The sequence below is a fragment of the Orycteropus afer genome, unplaced genomic scaffold (assembly GCF_000298275.1).
Source record: "Orycteropus afer afer isolate SDZICR_OR568_19922 unplaced genomic scaffold, OryAfe1.0 scaffold00208, whole genome shotgun sequence".
In the NCBI taxonomy this organism is placed as follows: domain Eukaryota; kingdom Metazoa; phylum Chordata; class Mammalia; order Tubulidentata; family Orycteropodidae; genus Orycteropus; species Orycteropus afer.
Genome location: NW_006921795.1, coordinates 2298159 through 2315958, shown reverse-complemented (window position 1 = coordinate 2315958; position 17800 = coordinate 2298159). Strand labels below are relative to the sequence as shown.

Below are 17800 nucleotides of genomic sequence, written 5' to 3'. Positions count from 1 at the left end.
GTATATATATAAAACAGAAGACACTAAAAAAAAGGAAGAAAAAGAATATAGCAGAAGTATTTAAATTATATGAAATGCAAGGTGCCTTCCAGTGAGTTCTATTATTTCTTGTTTCTTCTATCTCAACTGATTCCCACTCATTCATTCTCACCTTTCCTTTTGTTGCCTTCCCTGCCCAGGGCTCTCTCTCTTTAGTCTAACTCCTATGCATCAAACAGTCTTTCAGTTACCCCTGTCAGTGCCTCTAGTATGCCTTTTGTAAATATATCTGAATAATTTTAGTGAATGATTTAAACTGTAGGCATATTTATAGTCATAGATCTATAGTTAGCAATGTACATGAAAGATTTGCTGTGGTTAAGAAATTCTTTTAAATGAACAAATAAAAGAGAGGAAAAGGCATTTTCCTTTTACGTGGAGAAAAAAAAGAAAAACCATTGAAAATGTTATGCAGCACAGAAATTTTCTATAGACCAGGAAATGTTCATCGCCAGTCCGCAAGTCTACCTCATCCTTGCCACCCTTGGCAGATTTAACTGCTGTTCACATCAAATATGTCTTTAAAGAATAGCCAAATGTGTTTCACACCTGCTGATGATGGCTTTCCTGAACTAACTATTCTTGGTTTGTATGCAGGTGGGAGTCTTTAGTCCTTGTCCTGATGTATCTTATTTACATTGTCATCATGAAGTAAGTAAAGTACTTTCCTACTTTTCCAAAATGGTTTCCTACCTTCAACATTATGTGGTGATATGGAAAGAGGAGCAAGGGCAGGGGAGGAAGGTCTGATAAGTTTTCACTGCATGTCATCTTAGGCTTATTTGACTCCTTTGGCAACCTGCTATGAATCACTGTCATTTGGGTAGGGCCAATAGCAATGACCATTTCAATCCATATGTGGTGATAGAAGCAAAGCTTAAATGAAAAATCTCTAGAATACTTTCTCCCTCTTCACAATCTGACAACCTAACTTTTAGCTATTTCTCACTCTCTGTTCTAAAGAAAGGAGGTAATATGATCCTATATAGAGTGAGGTAAGATGGAAACAGAGCTAGTTAAGAGGTGACTAAAAGCATGGGTCAGGTATCTGTGAATTTGCATTATTGTATTGTGTAACAAATTACCCCTAAATTTAGTGGCTTAAACCAACAAATAGGAGCTCTGGTAGCATAGTGCCTAAGGCATTTGACTGCTAACCAGAAGGCTGGCAGTTCAAACCCACCAGCCGCTCCTCGGAAGGAAGGTTGGGCAATCTACTTCCGTAGTGATACTGCCTCAGAAACCCAAGGAGGGGTCACTATGAGTCGGATCTGACTTGACGGCAGTGAGTTTGGTTTGGTTTGGTTTTAAACCCACAAATATGTATTACCTCACAGTTTCTGAGAGTCAGGAATCCAGGAGCAGGTTAGCTAGATGGTTCTAGCTTGGGATCTTTCATGAGATTCAGTATGATGGTAGCCAGAGCTACAGTCATCCTCTTGACTGGAGCTAGAGGATCACTTCCAAGATGGCGCATTCAGATAGCTGGCAAGTGGTGCTGGCTGTAGGCTAGAGGGCTCATTTCCATACCATGTGGACCTCTCCATGGGGCTGCTTAACTATCCTCCCAACATGGCAGCTGGCTTTCCCCAGAGCATGTTAACCAAGAAAGAATCCATGGTGCCTTTTGTAATCTTGTCTCAAAAGTTACACACCATCACTTCTACCACATTCTGTTCATTAGAAGTGAGTCACTAAGTCCATACTCAAGGAGAAGGAAACTGGGCTTCACTTTTTGAAGTGAGGAGTTTCAAAGAGTTTTTTGGCTGTATTTTAAAACCACCAAGTTATATATTCTTTTTTGTTCCTGGAATCTGGGAAGCTAATTATTTGTACCAAGAACTATACTGGCGATGCTTCCATACCATTAGATAAAATATAAGAACTATTGCTGTGAACCTATAGGTTCATCTTTTTGCTAAATATCATTGATATGATGAGTTGATAAATAACACAGAGCTATTTAGTGGTGTAGCTGCCAGCCCCCATGGGAGCTGTTCCTTTTCCTCCGAATTAACTATACTTGTTCCCAGTATATGTGACCATGGGGTTGACTACATTTTCTAGGCAATAAGAAAGTGGAGAACATCAGAAACTGCCAATTTGAGCATATCAGGTAGCAGTCTGGAATTGACACATCAAGTAGGTCTTGCTGCTAAAGCCTGAGAAAAATTAATTCTGGCCATCAGTGACTGAGAGACCTATTGAGAAATCTGTGTGGCCATTGGCAAAAATCATATGAATTGTGAAGGGAGGACCTGGCTTTGCTGGTGTTGCGCCAGTTAACTCCATATGGCATCCAGCCTTAGCCAGAAGAGCTGTCTGGTGGTCAGTGTGCACCCTGTATCTGGGTCTTATTACTAGAGGAGGACAGTTCCAGAATTGTACCTTATCCAAACAAATCCTTATGGTGTGGAGTACTACCCATGAAGTAAATGATGAAGATTGTGTTTTCATAATCTAATCACATTCTATTTAAAAATTCTAATACATGAGCTCCCAAGAAAACCAGAGTTGGTCCAGAGACCTTCCACAGTTTCTAGATTCAAGGGAAAAGGCATTTTGATGGATATAGCCATCTTCTATATCATGAATCAATTCCATAGTGATAAGGCCTCAAGCAATACATTTTCCTTCAGTGTTTTGGGTTTGATTATCTCAGCTTCTGTGACCTTTTTGAGACTCTGAGTTTGAGTTACCAAGATTCCTCCTCATCCCTTTTGAGAAGATGGATCAGTGAATTATTCTTAAATTATTCACCAAGTGACTGCCGCATGCCCAATGTTGCGCTTTGTCTTAAATTTGAATTTTGATGAAAGAATGTGCCCTACTGACTTCTCATTTCTTTATAATTCACTAGGGGCTTTGCAGAATAAGGAAGTCTCTTCAAAAACATATTTAGTCTAAAGGAAAGAAAGGTTGAAAAATTTTGGTGGTATGATTCTATGACCATCATAACCCTGTACTGAGCCTTGCTTGATAAGGCATGCAGGCATTGAGCTAGCATAATACACAATTCCGTTTCTCTGTCCCAAACCAAACCCAGTGAGGAAGCTAATGAGGTATATTTCGACTTTACGGAAGATCCAGCTGTTCAGACCAGCAGGATGCAAATAAAATGGGGTTTGGAAGCTTGTGGAATTTAAATAAATTCTGGTCCTAAATTCTAAATTGAAATCTCTACTCTTGAGCCATCCCCTCTGCAATCAGAGGCTTTAATCACTGGGTTTTATAAAATCTGATTTATAAAATTGCATGCTTTACAATAAAATAGCTTCTGGGTGCAGGCACACAATTTAAAACATTTAATTAAAAATATAAAACAGCAGCAGCAGTTAAAAACTGCATGTATTAGAATCATCAGCTGGCTCCTGGGTAGATGGCTTCAAAATGACTTTAAGCACTCTGTCTGAAGGTTAAAAAACAAGATCAGTCCTACCAGATAGGTAGAAATTTTAAAGGTGAATGAGGCATATATGGCCTTTGTGAGGATTGGTTTCTGCACATCCTGGTCGTTTCTTTGGGATTTAGGCCCCAAATTAGGCCATATGGTCTGGTAATGAAGAACAAGTGCTTTGCACTCTGCCCTGGCCACAAATTACTCTTGCCACTTAACTAGCTGGGAGAACTTGGCCAAGTTATTCAGATGATTTGAACCTGTTTCCTCTTCTGCACAGCAGGATTCAAAGAGATTTTGTGAGGATGGAATGTGACAGAATAGTTAAGCTATCAATAATCCCAGCACCTGGTTTAGAAAAAGTGTTTTTCTGTATTATTATTCTCCTGTTATCCAAACCCCAGTGAATGTGTAACATGTTGTTGTTGTTAGCTGCTGTTGAGTTGGCCCATGAGTTGAGACTCATGGCAACCCCATGCACAACAGAATGAAATAATGCCTGGTCCTGTGCCATTTTTATGATCACAGTGTTGTACATTGGACTGTTGTGATTCATAGGGTCTTCATTGGCTGATTTCCTCAGGTAGATTGCCAGACCTTTCTTCATAGTCTGTCTTAGTCTGACGCTCCACTTAAACCTGTTCAGCATCACAGCAACATGCAAGCCTTCGCATACATGTTGCAACATGCATGGGTCGTGGCTGCACATGAGATCTTGGCCGGGAATTGAATCCAGGTCTCCTGCATGTGTGTAACACATACTTGTACCCTAAAAGCTGATCCTCATGCAAATCAACATTTCTGTAGGGAAAATGGGCTCTGAGTCAAGATGACAGAACCTCTGCCTCTCCCCTGCAGCTGTGTCAGTAGGGAAGACCATTCTTGTTGAGTCTAAAAAGGAGGAACCCCCAGCAATAGGCCACTGGCTGTGGCATTGAGGACCTGGGAACAGAAGTCTGGAAGAATTGGAACCAGAGAGGCAGGATGAGGAAGGAGAAGGGAAGCCACAGAATCAGAGGACGAAAGAGTGAGAGATGGAACCTCCTACTGACAAAAATCCAAGGAGCCTGTCTAAGCCACTTTCTGTCACCCCTCCTCTTTTATTTATATATTTTTTCTCATGACTTCCTTTTGTATCATTTTATTATGAAAAATTTTGAATATATGCAAAAGTCTCTAGAAAAGTGTAGCAAGTCCCATGTATCTATCACTATACAATGGGTTTTATAAAATTGAATGCCATCCATTTCCTTACCTCCATACTGAAGTCCTAGGCATCATATTGGTTCATTGATACAAATTCATTATGTCTCTAAAGACTCATTTTGAAAATGACCAGAATATTATCATACCTAAAATTAATGATAATTCATTTATATTATTAGATATCTAACAAATGTTCAAATTTATAATTATCTCATAAATGTCAGTTTTTACATTTCTTAGTGTCATGAATGTCATAAATGTTTTCATAGTTTTCTTTTTCTTAAATCAGGATCCAAATAAATTAGCACATTGGAATCTGTTGCTCTATCTTTGAATCTCTTTTAATCTATAGATTCCTCTATAGTAGTTGTTGTTTTCCCTTGCAATTAATTCTTTGAATAAACTCAGCTGGGCTGTTTGTTCCACAGTTTGAAATTGTTGATCACATACTCAGCTGCAGTGCCTCCTGTTCCTCTGCGCACTGTTTCCTGTGTGTCAATAATTGATCCATTTCAAACTAGACCAAGTCCCAAGTGGTGGTGAGTCCTGCCATCAGGCAGCAGATAATGGCTGCTTCTCTCTCTTTTTGTGATGTTTGCAGCCATTGATGCTCAATATCTGGATCTATTATCTCATTAAGATTGCAAAATCATTATGTTCTAACTCTGCCCCCCTCCTCTCATAAATCATGAGAGTTCCCTGAGACTGGCTGGCCCACTTCCCTGTCACAGCTACCGCCCATCACTTATGATTAGTTTCTCTCCTCCCTCATGCAGTGTAGGAAGAATCGCAGCCTCCCAGGCAGTGGGGAAGAGGCTTGTGGAAAAAAAGGCCTAGCCACTGGGGTCCCTCCTTCTCCGTCATAGTGGCTGTCAGGTCCTCATAGTCAGGCCCATCCCAGTGCTGTCCTTGCTGACAGGAGAACCAGGTGCAGGATGTTGATGGTAGGGACACCAGAGAGCCTCAGCATCTTCAGCAGCAAAAGAGATGAGAAAGAGGAAAGGATAAGGAAGCTTACAATTTCTAGCTGGCAATTAGGGTTACTGTGCCAGCTGCCAAGGAATGGAGGCTGGTTGTTATTGTTGTTATGTGCCATTGAGTCATCTCCGATTCATAGGGACCCTCCCTTGGGTTTCCTAGGCAATATCACCATAGAAGTAGATTGCCCAATCTTCCTTCCAAGGAGTGGCTGGTGGGTTTGAACTCCCAGCCTTCTGGTTAGCAGTCAAGTGCCTTAGGCACTGCACCAGTGGTAACCCTCAATGGGTTGCCCTGTGCACAGTGAAGCCATGGAGGCCTTTATATATTTGATATGGAGGAAAAAGCAGTAATGGGCTGTAACCCCTTGGAACTCTGCCTGGTTATCTTTGCCCATGAGTTTTCTAAGATTTTGTTGTTGTTGTTATGTGCCATTGAGTCTATGCCAACTCCCAGTGACCCTGTGTATAATAGAATGAAACATCGCCCAATCTGTGTCATCCTCACCGTAGTAGGTGTGCTCGAGCTCACTGTTGCAGCCACTGTGTCAAGCCATCTTGCTGAGGGTCTTCCTTTTTTTCACTGACCCTTTACCAGCATGATGTCCTTCTTATGGATTGGTCTACCTGATAACATGTCCAAAGTACATGAGACAAAGTCTTGCTATTATCATTTCTAAGGAGCATTCTGGCTGTACTTCTTCCAAGACAGATTTGTTCATTCTTCTGGCAGTGCATGGTATATAAAATATTCTTTGCCAACACCATAATCCAAATGTGTCAGTTCTTTGGTCTTCCTTTTCCATTGTCCAGTTTTTGCATGCAAAAGAATTTCATTCATTATTTACTAGGAACTTACACTAGTAAGCTTCTTCCCTTCTAACAAAGTTCACTGGGACAAGTTTTCACTCAGTCTTTCTGGGTATCATAGTTCAGATTTTTTCCCCTAAAGTCAAAAGACCTTCAGGCCTGCAATCATGGAACAACAATAATAGAAACCCACAGGCTTCCAACTTGTGACCTCAGGAAATCATAGATAGATGGAAATCCAGACATTCTACCAACCTGTAACATGTAGACTATGAGGTATGGACACTGGGTAGGAGTATGGAGGGGTACCTTTTCCTTCTCACACAGCTGTCCTTCTCTGACAGCAGAGATCCTGGAGACATGACCCAGAGGAAGTAGATCTGGACCATCCCATTGAATCTTACCAAAGCTCTCCCATATTCAGACTTAGAGTAAGAGACCTGAATCTCAGAGGTACCTCCACTGACATTGAAAAGGTCGCAAAAATAAATAAATAAATAAATAAATAAAAAGTTGTATGTCGTTACTTATTTATGTGATGTTAATTTTATTGTCACTTATTTTTTGACCATATGTCCTTAAATTGTTAAATGGGACAGGTTGTGTATTCTGAAGGAAATGAGTTGTTGCAATAATAACAATAATAATAATTTGAGCCGTGGAGTCCCATCTAGACTGAGAGTGCATCAGAGAGCCTCTGCGGGAGTTGGGAAATGAAAGAACAGCATCCTCTGATGGATTTTTTCCATTTACTGCTTTGTTCAGGTATAATGCTTGCATACATCAGTGCTTCGAAAGGAGGACAAAAGGTGCTGGGAACATGGTCAACGGGTTGGCCAACAATACTGAAATTGATGACAACAGCAATTGTGACGCAACTGTGGTGCTACTAAAGAAAGGTAACCAAGGAGATATTTGTGTCCAGGAAGGAAGTGCTAGAATGTGAGCCTGTCGGTCCACTCTCACAGCCACATATGTATGGCAACTGCCCTGAGAGAGAGGACTAGGAGAAGGAAGGTTCCAGTCCTCTATCTCCATTTGGCTACATCATGAGACAGTCTCACACCTGGTGATGAGCCAACTCAAAAAGCCCTGTGGAAGTTCTTGAGCAATATATTTTCTAGGAATGATACAGAGAAATGAGACAGAGTGGTCAAGGATAGGAGACTATGAGCTTTGAGGTACTGGTTCTGCCACATTTTGGCTGTATGTCTATGAAACAAGTTTCTGACCCTCTCTAAGACTCAATTTCCTATTCTGCAAAATAGGGATGATTTTACCTACTTCACAGAATCTCATAGAATATGTGTGTAAAAGAGTTTAGCACAGTATTAAATTAATGATAATTGTTATGAGAATATTACTGTATACAACCTCACTGTCAGACTCCATTACTTCAGTTTCTGATCTGCAAAATGAGAGAGTGAGTTACCTGTTTTTTCAAAGCAATGCTGATATTAGTGGATTCTTATAAAGCAGTTGATTTATTAAAGGAGATGATACAGTGCTTTCCAATTAATAATATTCTTTCTTACAGGAAAGTAGAAAATTGTCATTTAATTTTCTGCTAATGTCATGTTCCAGTTTTCATATAATTTTTAAAATTTCCCCCCTTGAAATGTGTGGGTTTATTTCTTCTTGGTATCATATGGTTGCTTTATAGGAAAAACAAAAACTAAATTGTAAATATATAGGTATTCTCAAATAATTTCTTTTGCTTTAAGATTTCTAAGTAATTATTAGATATTGGAAATCAAATATTTTACTTATTTTTTGAATAATTATGTACATGTTTAACAAAATAATTAAGAGTATTTAGTGCCATTCCGCATGAGGATTTCATTTAGTGTACTTCCTTCTGGATAGTTTATAGCCATAAAAGGAATATACTTAAGAAGGCAGAGGGAGCTTCCTCATATTAGTATTCAGTGTTTTCAGAAATCATTTCACAGTTTAATGGCTTAGAAAACAGGCCCCAGTCCTAGGAAAGGGTATATCAGCTACCAGGATACAATGTGCAAATACTACTCATTTATAGAAAGGGAGTTTGGACTTTGGTGAACCATTTTTTCAGACCACCCAGCATATTACTACACAGGATTTAGCCCAAATCTTCTGTACATCAGGCCTCTGTAATGTGGATGGTTCTACCTATAGGTGGCCTGGGAGAATGGGTACACTTCCCACCAAGTCCTCCAGGTAGCACTAAAATCAATTCTGTAGTAGTTAACAGCTTGGTATGAACATTGCTGACATTTGAAGGGTGTAAAGAGTTACTAAAGGTTAATAGTGTGAGAAGGTCTTTTTGTGCCCTAGACCTAAATAGTGGGAAAAGAATCCTTTGGGAAAAGTGAGGAATGCTCTTGTTATCATCCAATCTTAACCATGTCAATAAATGCTTAACTTGTTTCCAGTTATTTCAAAAGGGCTGCCAATGAAGCTAATGGAAAGGAGATTTTTTCCTTTCCTAATTTTCTATAGCTCTCCTTGAATGAATGAATGGATGATGAATAGATGGATGAGTGGGAAGATAGGAGGATGGGAAGATGGGAAGGAGAGAGGGACAGATCAGATGAAGAAAAGGGAAGGAAATTTGAATGAATGCCTCTTCCCTGCTCCTGGACTCCATGTTATTTTATTTTATTTCATGTCTTTCATTCCCAGCCAATTTCCACCGCAAAGCATCTGTAATCATGGTGGACGAGCTGCTGTCAGCATACCCACACCAGCTCTCTTTCTCTGAAGCTGGGCTTCGAATCATGATCACAAGCCACTTTCCACCCAAGACCCGGCTCTCCATGGCCAGCCGCATGTTGATCAATGAGGTATCTGGGGAAAGTACAGCCCATTTGTCACCGGACAAGGACACGGGTAGGAGGGAGGATATGGAGCTCTGGGAAAGCCAGAAAGGTTCCTGGTTTGAAAGTAGAAGCATCTAACTCATAGTTTCTACAGTAATACCCGTCTACCATTTTCCGACATCTTTGCTCCCTGGGCTAGCTATGTATCCTCGGCCTTGATTTTCCCTCCACATTCTGAGAGACACAGTCCAGCCCCTAGTTATGTAGAAAAACTCTCCTATCCTCTTTTTACATACCTTTTTCTTTTAATCTTTCATTTGAATAAATTTGTATAGAAGTAGTTGCTAAGTAAATGTTACCTTGGTTTAAGTAATACCGTCTCTGACCTGAATTTTTCTGGGTATTCCTTTCTCTGGAGTGGCAGTCATATTGATAGACTAGTCCAAATATGTTTATATGGCTTTCTCGCATATAGACTAGGGATTCCTGTGCTCTGGAGAAGAAAGTTACCACCACAGTGCATAAGGAATCAAGAACCCCAATAGAAAGCAAGTGTGCATTGCAGACATTTTCCTCTAAAGAGATTTTCAAGGTCCAATGGTTTATAAAAGGTTAATCCTTCCTTCCATAAAAAGGTTTTCTGGATTGGTTATTACTTTGAGGAGTCCCTTAAAACTTGACTCCAGAGTCATCTGGAAGCATCTCCTTGTCAGCTGTCTGGGAAAGATCCTAAGATCTCAGGTTCTGGATTTAAGTTCTTTTAGATCCCCTTGACCAAGATAAGAGCATGCCTTTCTCTTTCCAGAGACAAAGACTGATAAACAGCAGGGCTTATGCCAATGGAGAATCTGAGGTGGCCATCAAAATCCCTATCAAGCACACTGTGGAGAATGGGACAGGGCCCAGTAGTGCCCCAGACAGGAGTGTGAACGGGACCCGCAGGGATGATGTCATTGCCGAGGCTGGACACGAGACGGAGAATGAGAACGATGACAATGAGAACAATGAAAATGACGAGGAGGAAGAGGAAGATGAGGATGATGATGAAGGGCCATACACACCATTCGACCCCCCCTGTAAGAGGTCCTACATCTGGTCTGATATTGGGAGTTCTTTTGAAGCCCCTGCATGGGTGCCCTTGACTTTGATGAATTCTTTGCCATTCAGTGTGAAGAATTATCTCTATATGAACATAAAAATATTTGTATTGAGCTTTTATAGTGAGCAGGACTCTGTTACAGAAGGTCCAAGAATGACTAAAAGGGTGGAATGTGGTCATTGAAGCTAGGCTCCTTGAAGTTGTAATTGTTGACTTTCTTTGGGAAAAGTCCTCTTTTAGCTGTTCTGTGAAATTTTTTGGTGCTAAGGTGAAACCTATGTCAGCAAGGCAGCTTGATGCTCAAGGGAGAGGAGATTCATCCCCTATACCCATTCCATTTCAGTTGGCCTGGGAGCTATTCTAGCAAGACCATCCCTGGAGGAAGAATATAGCTGTCCCAGTTAGCGTTTGTTCTCCTTCTCAATTCCCTTGCCCCTATTCAGGCCCCTCTCTCTCCTAAGACCTGCTGTCCCCAAGATACCATAGGAGATGAAAATTTGGGCAAAAACTATCCCAGTTAAAGCAATTGCCATCAAGTTGACTCCAAGTCATGGAAACCTTATGTGTATCAGAGTAGAACTATGCTCCATAGGGTTTTCAATGACTAGTATTTTTGGAAATAGATTGCATGACTTTCTTCTGAGGTTCCTGTAGGAAGACTCAAACTTCCAACCTACAGTTAGCAACTGAACATGTTAACCATTTGTACCACCCAGGTGCAGGGCTAGCTGAGTGAAATCCCCCTGTGACCTTGAAAGCGGAGGATATGATGATTGTAAAACTTGGGATACCAACCACCAATAAGGTTTCCTTGTTCCCTGACTGCTGCACTTGGCTTTCCCAGAAACCTTGTCACCCACTCCTTCCCTTAGCAGAATGTGTGGATCAAATCCAAAGAATTTTACAATTTTCTAGACCCTGTGGAGGCCTGTGACTATTTCAGGGAAGAGCAGAGTGGCCCAAGTCACATCCACCATCAAGTGTGTGGGGTTTAACTAACCTGTATGGCCTCTATGTTGTTGTTGTAGTTGTTTGCCGTCGAGTTGGCCCCGACTCATAGCAACCCCTCTTTGGGTTTCCGAGGCAGTATCACTATGGAAGTAGGATTGCCCAACCTTCCTTCCAAGGAGTGGCTGGTGGGTTTGAACCGCCAGCCTTCTGGTGAGCAGTCAAGTGCCTTAGGCACTATGCTACCAGAGCTCCTATAGGATGTTTAAATTTACAAGAAGACTATCTGAGGAAGGGCTGTATTTTGTTTACTTCATGCTGATCTAACAGAAAATACCACAGGTGGATGGCTTTAACAAATAGGAGTTTATTCTCTTACAGTTTGGGAGGCTAGTGTCCAAGTTCAAAGTGCCAGGCTCTAGGGGCTGGATGAAAGCCCCTCTACCTTGAGCTTCAGGTTTACCTCTTGCTCCCAGCCCACTGAAACTAGAGGCATCTCATCGCTCAGGCAGCTGCTGGCTGCTGAGGCTAATAAATCCAAGGTCAACAAGTAAAAAGGCACAGTTCTGATATTACCAAACCACATGGCAGGCCATTGATTCAAGTCCATTAAGAGTCCTAAGACTGGCAGACAGCATGGCAGGCTGCTGAACAATGACTCAGCTACATGCAGGGTCCAGGCATGCCAAAAGCTAGAGACCTTCCTCAAAGGTGCTTCTTAAATACTGGAAGCAGACCACATCCCTAAAGCAGCTATTCAGCTGCTCCAGTAGATTCTACCATGGAGTTGATTACCAGTCTCACCATGGGGAATAACTACAGATAGTAGCCACTCAAAACCAGGCCCAGCCAAGTTGACACATGACCTTAACTACCACAGGCTGTTTAACCTTCATGAAAGACTGTTTAATGATGGCATTTCAGTGTGAAGGGTTAGGGTTAGTGTTCTTTTTTAGACCCAAGGTCTTTCTGTGCTCCTGAGGAGCTCCTCTGTGTCTCCAGGTGACAGCAAGTAAAACTAAAACCAGAACCGCTCATCTACCCTTGGGGCTCTCTCTTCAGCCTCAATCAAGTACTTCTCAACATTAGTGAAAAATATCCACACATATTACTATACCCCAAACTCCCCAGCCAGAGTTAAATCATTCTTTGTGAGTATGTTATCTTGATGGAAAAAGTATACTGTCTCTTTTTCAATTTTGCCTTCCTTATGTAGAGTTCTTGGCCATGCTCTCCCTATCAAGCAAAACAAAAACATTTTGCATATTGAATGACCGGACACTCCATTCTTCCTTTGTAAACCTTGTATTAGTTTTCTAATGCTATGTAACAAATTATGACAAACATCTCACAGTTGTTTAGGTCAGAAGTCTGGCATGCCATAGCTGGATGCTCAGTCTATAGGGCTGAAATCAAGATGTCAGCAGGGTTGTGTTCCTCTCTGGAGGCCCTGGGAAATAATCCATTTCCAGGTTTGTTCAAGTCCTTGGAAGATTTAAGTTCTTTGTGGTTGTAGGGCTGAGGTTCCTGTTTCCTGGCTGGCTATCAGCCTGGAGCTATTCACTGCTCCTAGAAGCCAACCATATTCCTTGCCACATGACTCCTCTACATCTTCAACCAGCAATGGAATGTAAAGTCATACTCACGCTAGTATTATCTCTGGATTTTGCTTTTGCCACCGTTTCTCTGCTTCTAAGGGCTCATGTGGTTAGAATAGGCCTACTTGGATAATCTCCCTATTTTGAAGTCAGCTCTGCTATATCACACTCATGAGGTGATATCCCATCATATTCACAGTTTCTAAGAATTAGGACATGGAATCTGAGGGAGGGGGCTGTTTTTAGAATTCTACCTCCCACAACTCTTTTTTGTAGAGCCCACCATTGACAGTCCACAGCCCAGTTCCAGAAATGCTTATTTTGCAGAAGTTTTTCACTGATTAAAAAAAGCTGATAGAAGACTTTGTAAGCCGCTGCATGCTGTGTTCATCACAAAAGCCCAGTATCCCCAAGGGCATCCCTTTAGACAATTTAAAGATACCTGTGTGAGATGAGAGAAAGAGTCTGGCTCTCATATCTGAACGTCATTACTTAGTAGGACTAAGAGCCCCCTTTGGATCACTTGTTCCATTTTTCTCTCCTCACTGAGATAAATCTCAGACATAACTATGGATTTTTAAAGTATCTTGAAACATCTGCTCTCCACCCCTCTGTGTCTCTGTGATTAGGCTGCTCAATAATGGAGACCCAAGAGTTTACAGCTACAACTTATTGGCTCCTTGGTACATTAGAAGACACAGCTACCAGCTTTGGGGCCCTAAATCAGGCATTCTGCCTCCTTGAAGCACAGGAACAAGAGAAATAATGGCCTTTGCGGTCATCCTACTCCTTGAGATCTCTGCTTCATCCCAGGGCCCCAAGATGCCAGACAGGAAGTAGAATCCCAGGTTCTTCCACACAGCCCTCTCAAATGTGAATGTGCACACAGATCACCTGAGCATTCTGAGGTAGGGCTTGAGATTCTCATTCCTAGCAAGCCCCCAGATGACACTGGTGCTGCTGGTCTGTGGACCACACTTGGAGTAGTAAGGTACTGGAGAACTAGAGTCACACACTGTAAAAATGGTGTGAGAATGGCATCTGACCTTGTCATCTAACTTCACAAGGGAGTAGGAGAATTAAAATCAGCAACATCAGCCCAAGGCTAATTCCTATCGGGTGGAAGTCAGACATATCTTCTCTCTCCATCCCTTTTACCAATTCTGGCACCAGCCATCCCTCCCACAGAACTCTACTTCTCTGCTAAGTTCAGTAATTCATTACAGTGGCCACACAGAGCTCAGAGACTTTACTCACAGTTATGTGGTTTCTTAAGAAAGTAACAGGTTACAACTTGGAATCAGGATCGGAAAGCACATAGCAAAGTCTCCTTTCAGTGCAGGATAGCTCTCTTGCCTCCTGTCGACAGTGCAGGGCTCCTCTCAGCCCTCCGAGGACAGGCCTCCTCTTTCAGCCCTCAGCCCTTCGTACTACTTGGGCCTGGATTCTGCCCTCCTCAAACAAGTGTTACAAAGCATTTTAGCTTCACTGATTAAGTGCCTAGAGGCGCCCCACTCCACCAGGAACCTTTCTGCTTGAAGGCACTCAGCTTGCTAGTTTTCTGGGTTGGCAAGCCTTCCCCATTGGACAAGTGCCCTGAGGCACTCCACTCCACTATGAAACCTCCTGCCCAAAGGCTCTCAGCTCTCTTACTTTGTGGGTCAGCATACCCACTGTAGCCTTGCTCCATGGGCCAGGAAGCCCACTGCACTCTCTCACAGTTCTGCTGCTGCCATTTCTCTGTCACTTCTCATCATCTCATGCTTTCTCCAATGTTACAACTTTCTCTCTGTCTATCTCCTGAGTCTAAGAGGTTCTCAGTGTAAACACCCCAGGTCCAAAGGATGCATTCTACTCCCAGCTCTTCTTTCTTGATGGCAATGAGTTTCCCCTTTTATCTTCTGGGATTGGCTCCCTTTAAGCTGAACAGGATGGCATAACTGACCAAACCCCTTGTTAGGATTCCATACATGATCCCACCATGTAAGGATTCCATGTACCTTATTTGCATTATTAGCAGGCTGTCCAGTCCCTTTGGTTGGTCATGTTGTTGTTGTTATGTGCCATCGAGTCAGACCCGACTCATAGCAACCCCTCCTTGGGTTTCCGAGGCAGTATCACTACAGAAGTAGATTGCCCCATCTTCCTTCCAAGGAGTGGCTGGTGGGTTTGAACCACCAGCCTTCTGGTTAGCAGTCAAGTGCCTTAGCCACTATGCTACCAGAGCTCCCTTGGTTGGTCATAAGCACCTTATTTTCCCACCTAATCTTTTTTGAGAGTCACAAAGATTATGGCTGAAAGGGCCATAGTAATTCACTGAATCATACACAGAGATCTTAGGAGCTCAGCCTGTGAAATAGAAATAGGCTTGTCCACTTATGACCTACTGTTTCCCTCTGCCAGCAGCTAAGAGACTCCACTCCTGGACTTATGAACATTCATTTGAAGGCAGGCAGGCAGTATTTCAGGGGTAAACAGGTCAGAGTGTCCTACTCAGGCTAGCAGAGGTCTAATATGATTCAGTCCTAGGAACCCCATCTTGGGTCCTCTGAGCTGAGTTTTCTTGGCTTGAAAAGACAGGCATCTTTCCTTTGTAGTAATTCTGTAAGAGTAAGAGCATTCCATTTCTATCACCCATCTGCAGGGCTTCTTTCTTCTCTCCAGGAGTACTTGACTATAAACAAAAAATAAAATTAACTCACTGCCATCAAGTCAATTCCAACTCATAGCAACCCACACTGGGTTTCTGAGGCAGTAAATCTTTACGGAAGTAGATTGCCCCATTATCCTTCCATGGAGTGGCTGTTGGGCTTGAACCGCCAACCTCCTGGTTAGCAGTCAAATGCCTTACACACTGTTCCACCAGATCTCCTTACTTGACCATCACTCACTGCCATTGAGTCGGATTCGACTCATAGCAACCCCTCCTTGGGTTTTCGAGACAGTATCACTACGGAAGTAGATTACCCAACCTTCCTTCTGAGGAGTAGCAGATGGGTGTGAACTGCCAGCCTTCTGATTAGCAATCAACTGTGTTAGGCATACACCACCAGAACTCCTTACTTGACTATAGTAAGTATAATTAACAAATAGGTATATCGGTATATGAAAAAAATTTTATGTATGAATATACATATGATAGCTAGTTGCTGTTAAGTCTACTCCAATTCATGGTGACCCCATATGTGTCAGAATGGAATTGTACTCTATAGGGCTTTCAATGGCTTTAAAAAAAAAAAAACAACAGATTGCCAGGCCTTTCTTCCAAGGCACCCCTAGGTAAACTCATGCCACCAACTTTTTTGTTAGTTGGTGAAGTTGTTTACTGTTTGCACCACTCAGAGACATCAGTGCCAGTTGCTGTTGAGTTGATTCCAACTCATAGTGACCACATGTCGATCAGAGTAGAACTGTCCCCCATAAAGTTTTTCAATGGCTGATATTTATGATATTTGTATATATTTGTATACATACATTGTATATGCATATATATATGTGCATACATATATAAGATATAAGAATATATAAGTGCATATGGGTATAGTATTCACCTGTATCATTAATATAATGTATGTTCACATAACATGTACATATAGGTATATGTCACATCTGTGTGTGTTGTATACATACATAAAGCACCTATATTTATATGTGCATATATTATATTTATCGGTTATTTACATATAATATGCATAAACACCTAAAACACTTGGCTACTTGCCAAAGGTTAGAGGTTTAAGTCTACCCAGAGACACCTCAGAAAAAAGGCCTGACAGTCAGCCGTTGAAAACTCTATAGAGCACAGTTCAGTTCTGACACACATGATATGTATATTTAATTCCTTCTCAGTTAGTTCTATTACATGTTCTTCCTCAGGGAGAATTCCTAGTTTTTATTTTGGTAACTTGCTTCCACTATCTTGTCCTATTTCTTAGTTTGAGTGGAAGTTGTCTGTTGTCTCTGAGACATTTTGAAGTTGTTTTTATTTGTTGGTTGTGTATTGGTTTTTTTTCAGTACATCTGAATGAGTGGAGCAGGTGTGTTCCTCTGGTGGTTATTAACTTGGCAACACTGAGGTGCTCCCTGGCTATATCTTGATTGTTGGAATAATTAATGGGAATATAGGTGCAGGTCTCTGTTTGACATAAGAGGAGCTACAGTTAGGATGCACAGGTGTTGTCCAGGGTCTGTTGTTGACTCAGTGGTGTAGGAGTTGATAGTGGTGGTTGTCCATTGGTTTAGATGGCCAGTGCAATAGAAATGACTGATTAGTGGAGAGTTAATGTCCTCTTGAATCCTGATTTGTCTACACTGTGTCATTATTACTGTGTAGCTTCCGTGAAGTTCTCTCTTTTTTTTTTTTTTTCCCCTCTTTGTCAGCATCTGCAATGCTTCAGCTAGGGACAGTTCTGCCTCTTCTCTCACCCTAGTCACTAATCTTGGTCCATTTCCTGTTCTAACCAGTGCTTAATCTAATCTTTCACTTCTCATTTTAGGCTGAGTATTCCAGGAACATTATTTGTATCTGTTTCACTCAGGTTTTGAGATTTCATTGATAAGGGAATTCATGGATTTTGCTAACAGGACACCATATTGTCTTTGCCTCCTGACTCCTCATCCCCCCACTTTTTGTTTCCTTTTCTCTTTCTCTCTGCCCCATCCAGCAGGAGGCAGACATTGTTTCACCACTAGGCAGCCACACCTATCATACCTACCATCTACCAACCACTCCACCAAATGGGCAAGTGCTACCACTACTCCTGCTCCACTGGATCAATGAAATCCTGCTCATCCCAGTGCTACTCTTCATGACCAGCAAACAGAGACCCATGTCCACATCATTCTAACCAGTTACTCTACCCACCCAGGGACAGTTAGGGAGAAACCAAGTGTTGTCAAACTTGACCAAAGAGTAAATACTCCCC

At 41.8% G+C, this 17800-nt stretch overlaps 1 protein-coding gene across 1 annotated transcript in view; it reads left to right on the top strand.

Moving 5' to 3' along the window:
* Positions 1–17800, top strand: part of SLC24A3 (solute carrier family 24 member 3) — a 949388-nt gene that overhangs the window by 794697 nt on the left and 136891 nt on the right. Inside the window, exons 9-12 of the mRNA XM_007948201.2 lie at positions 637–690; positions 7195–7328; positions 9094–9254; positions 10036–10306. Of these exons, the coding sequence (XP_007946392.2) occupies positions 637–690; positions 7195–7328; positions 9094–9254; positions 10036–10306 (620 nt within the window). The remainder of the gene's footprint in view (positions 1–636; positions 691–7194; positions 7329–9093; positions 9255–10035; positions 10307–17800) is intronic.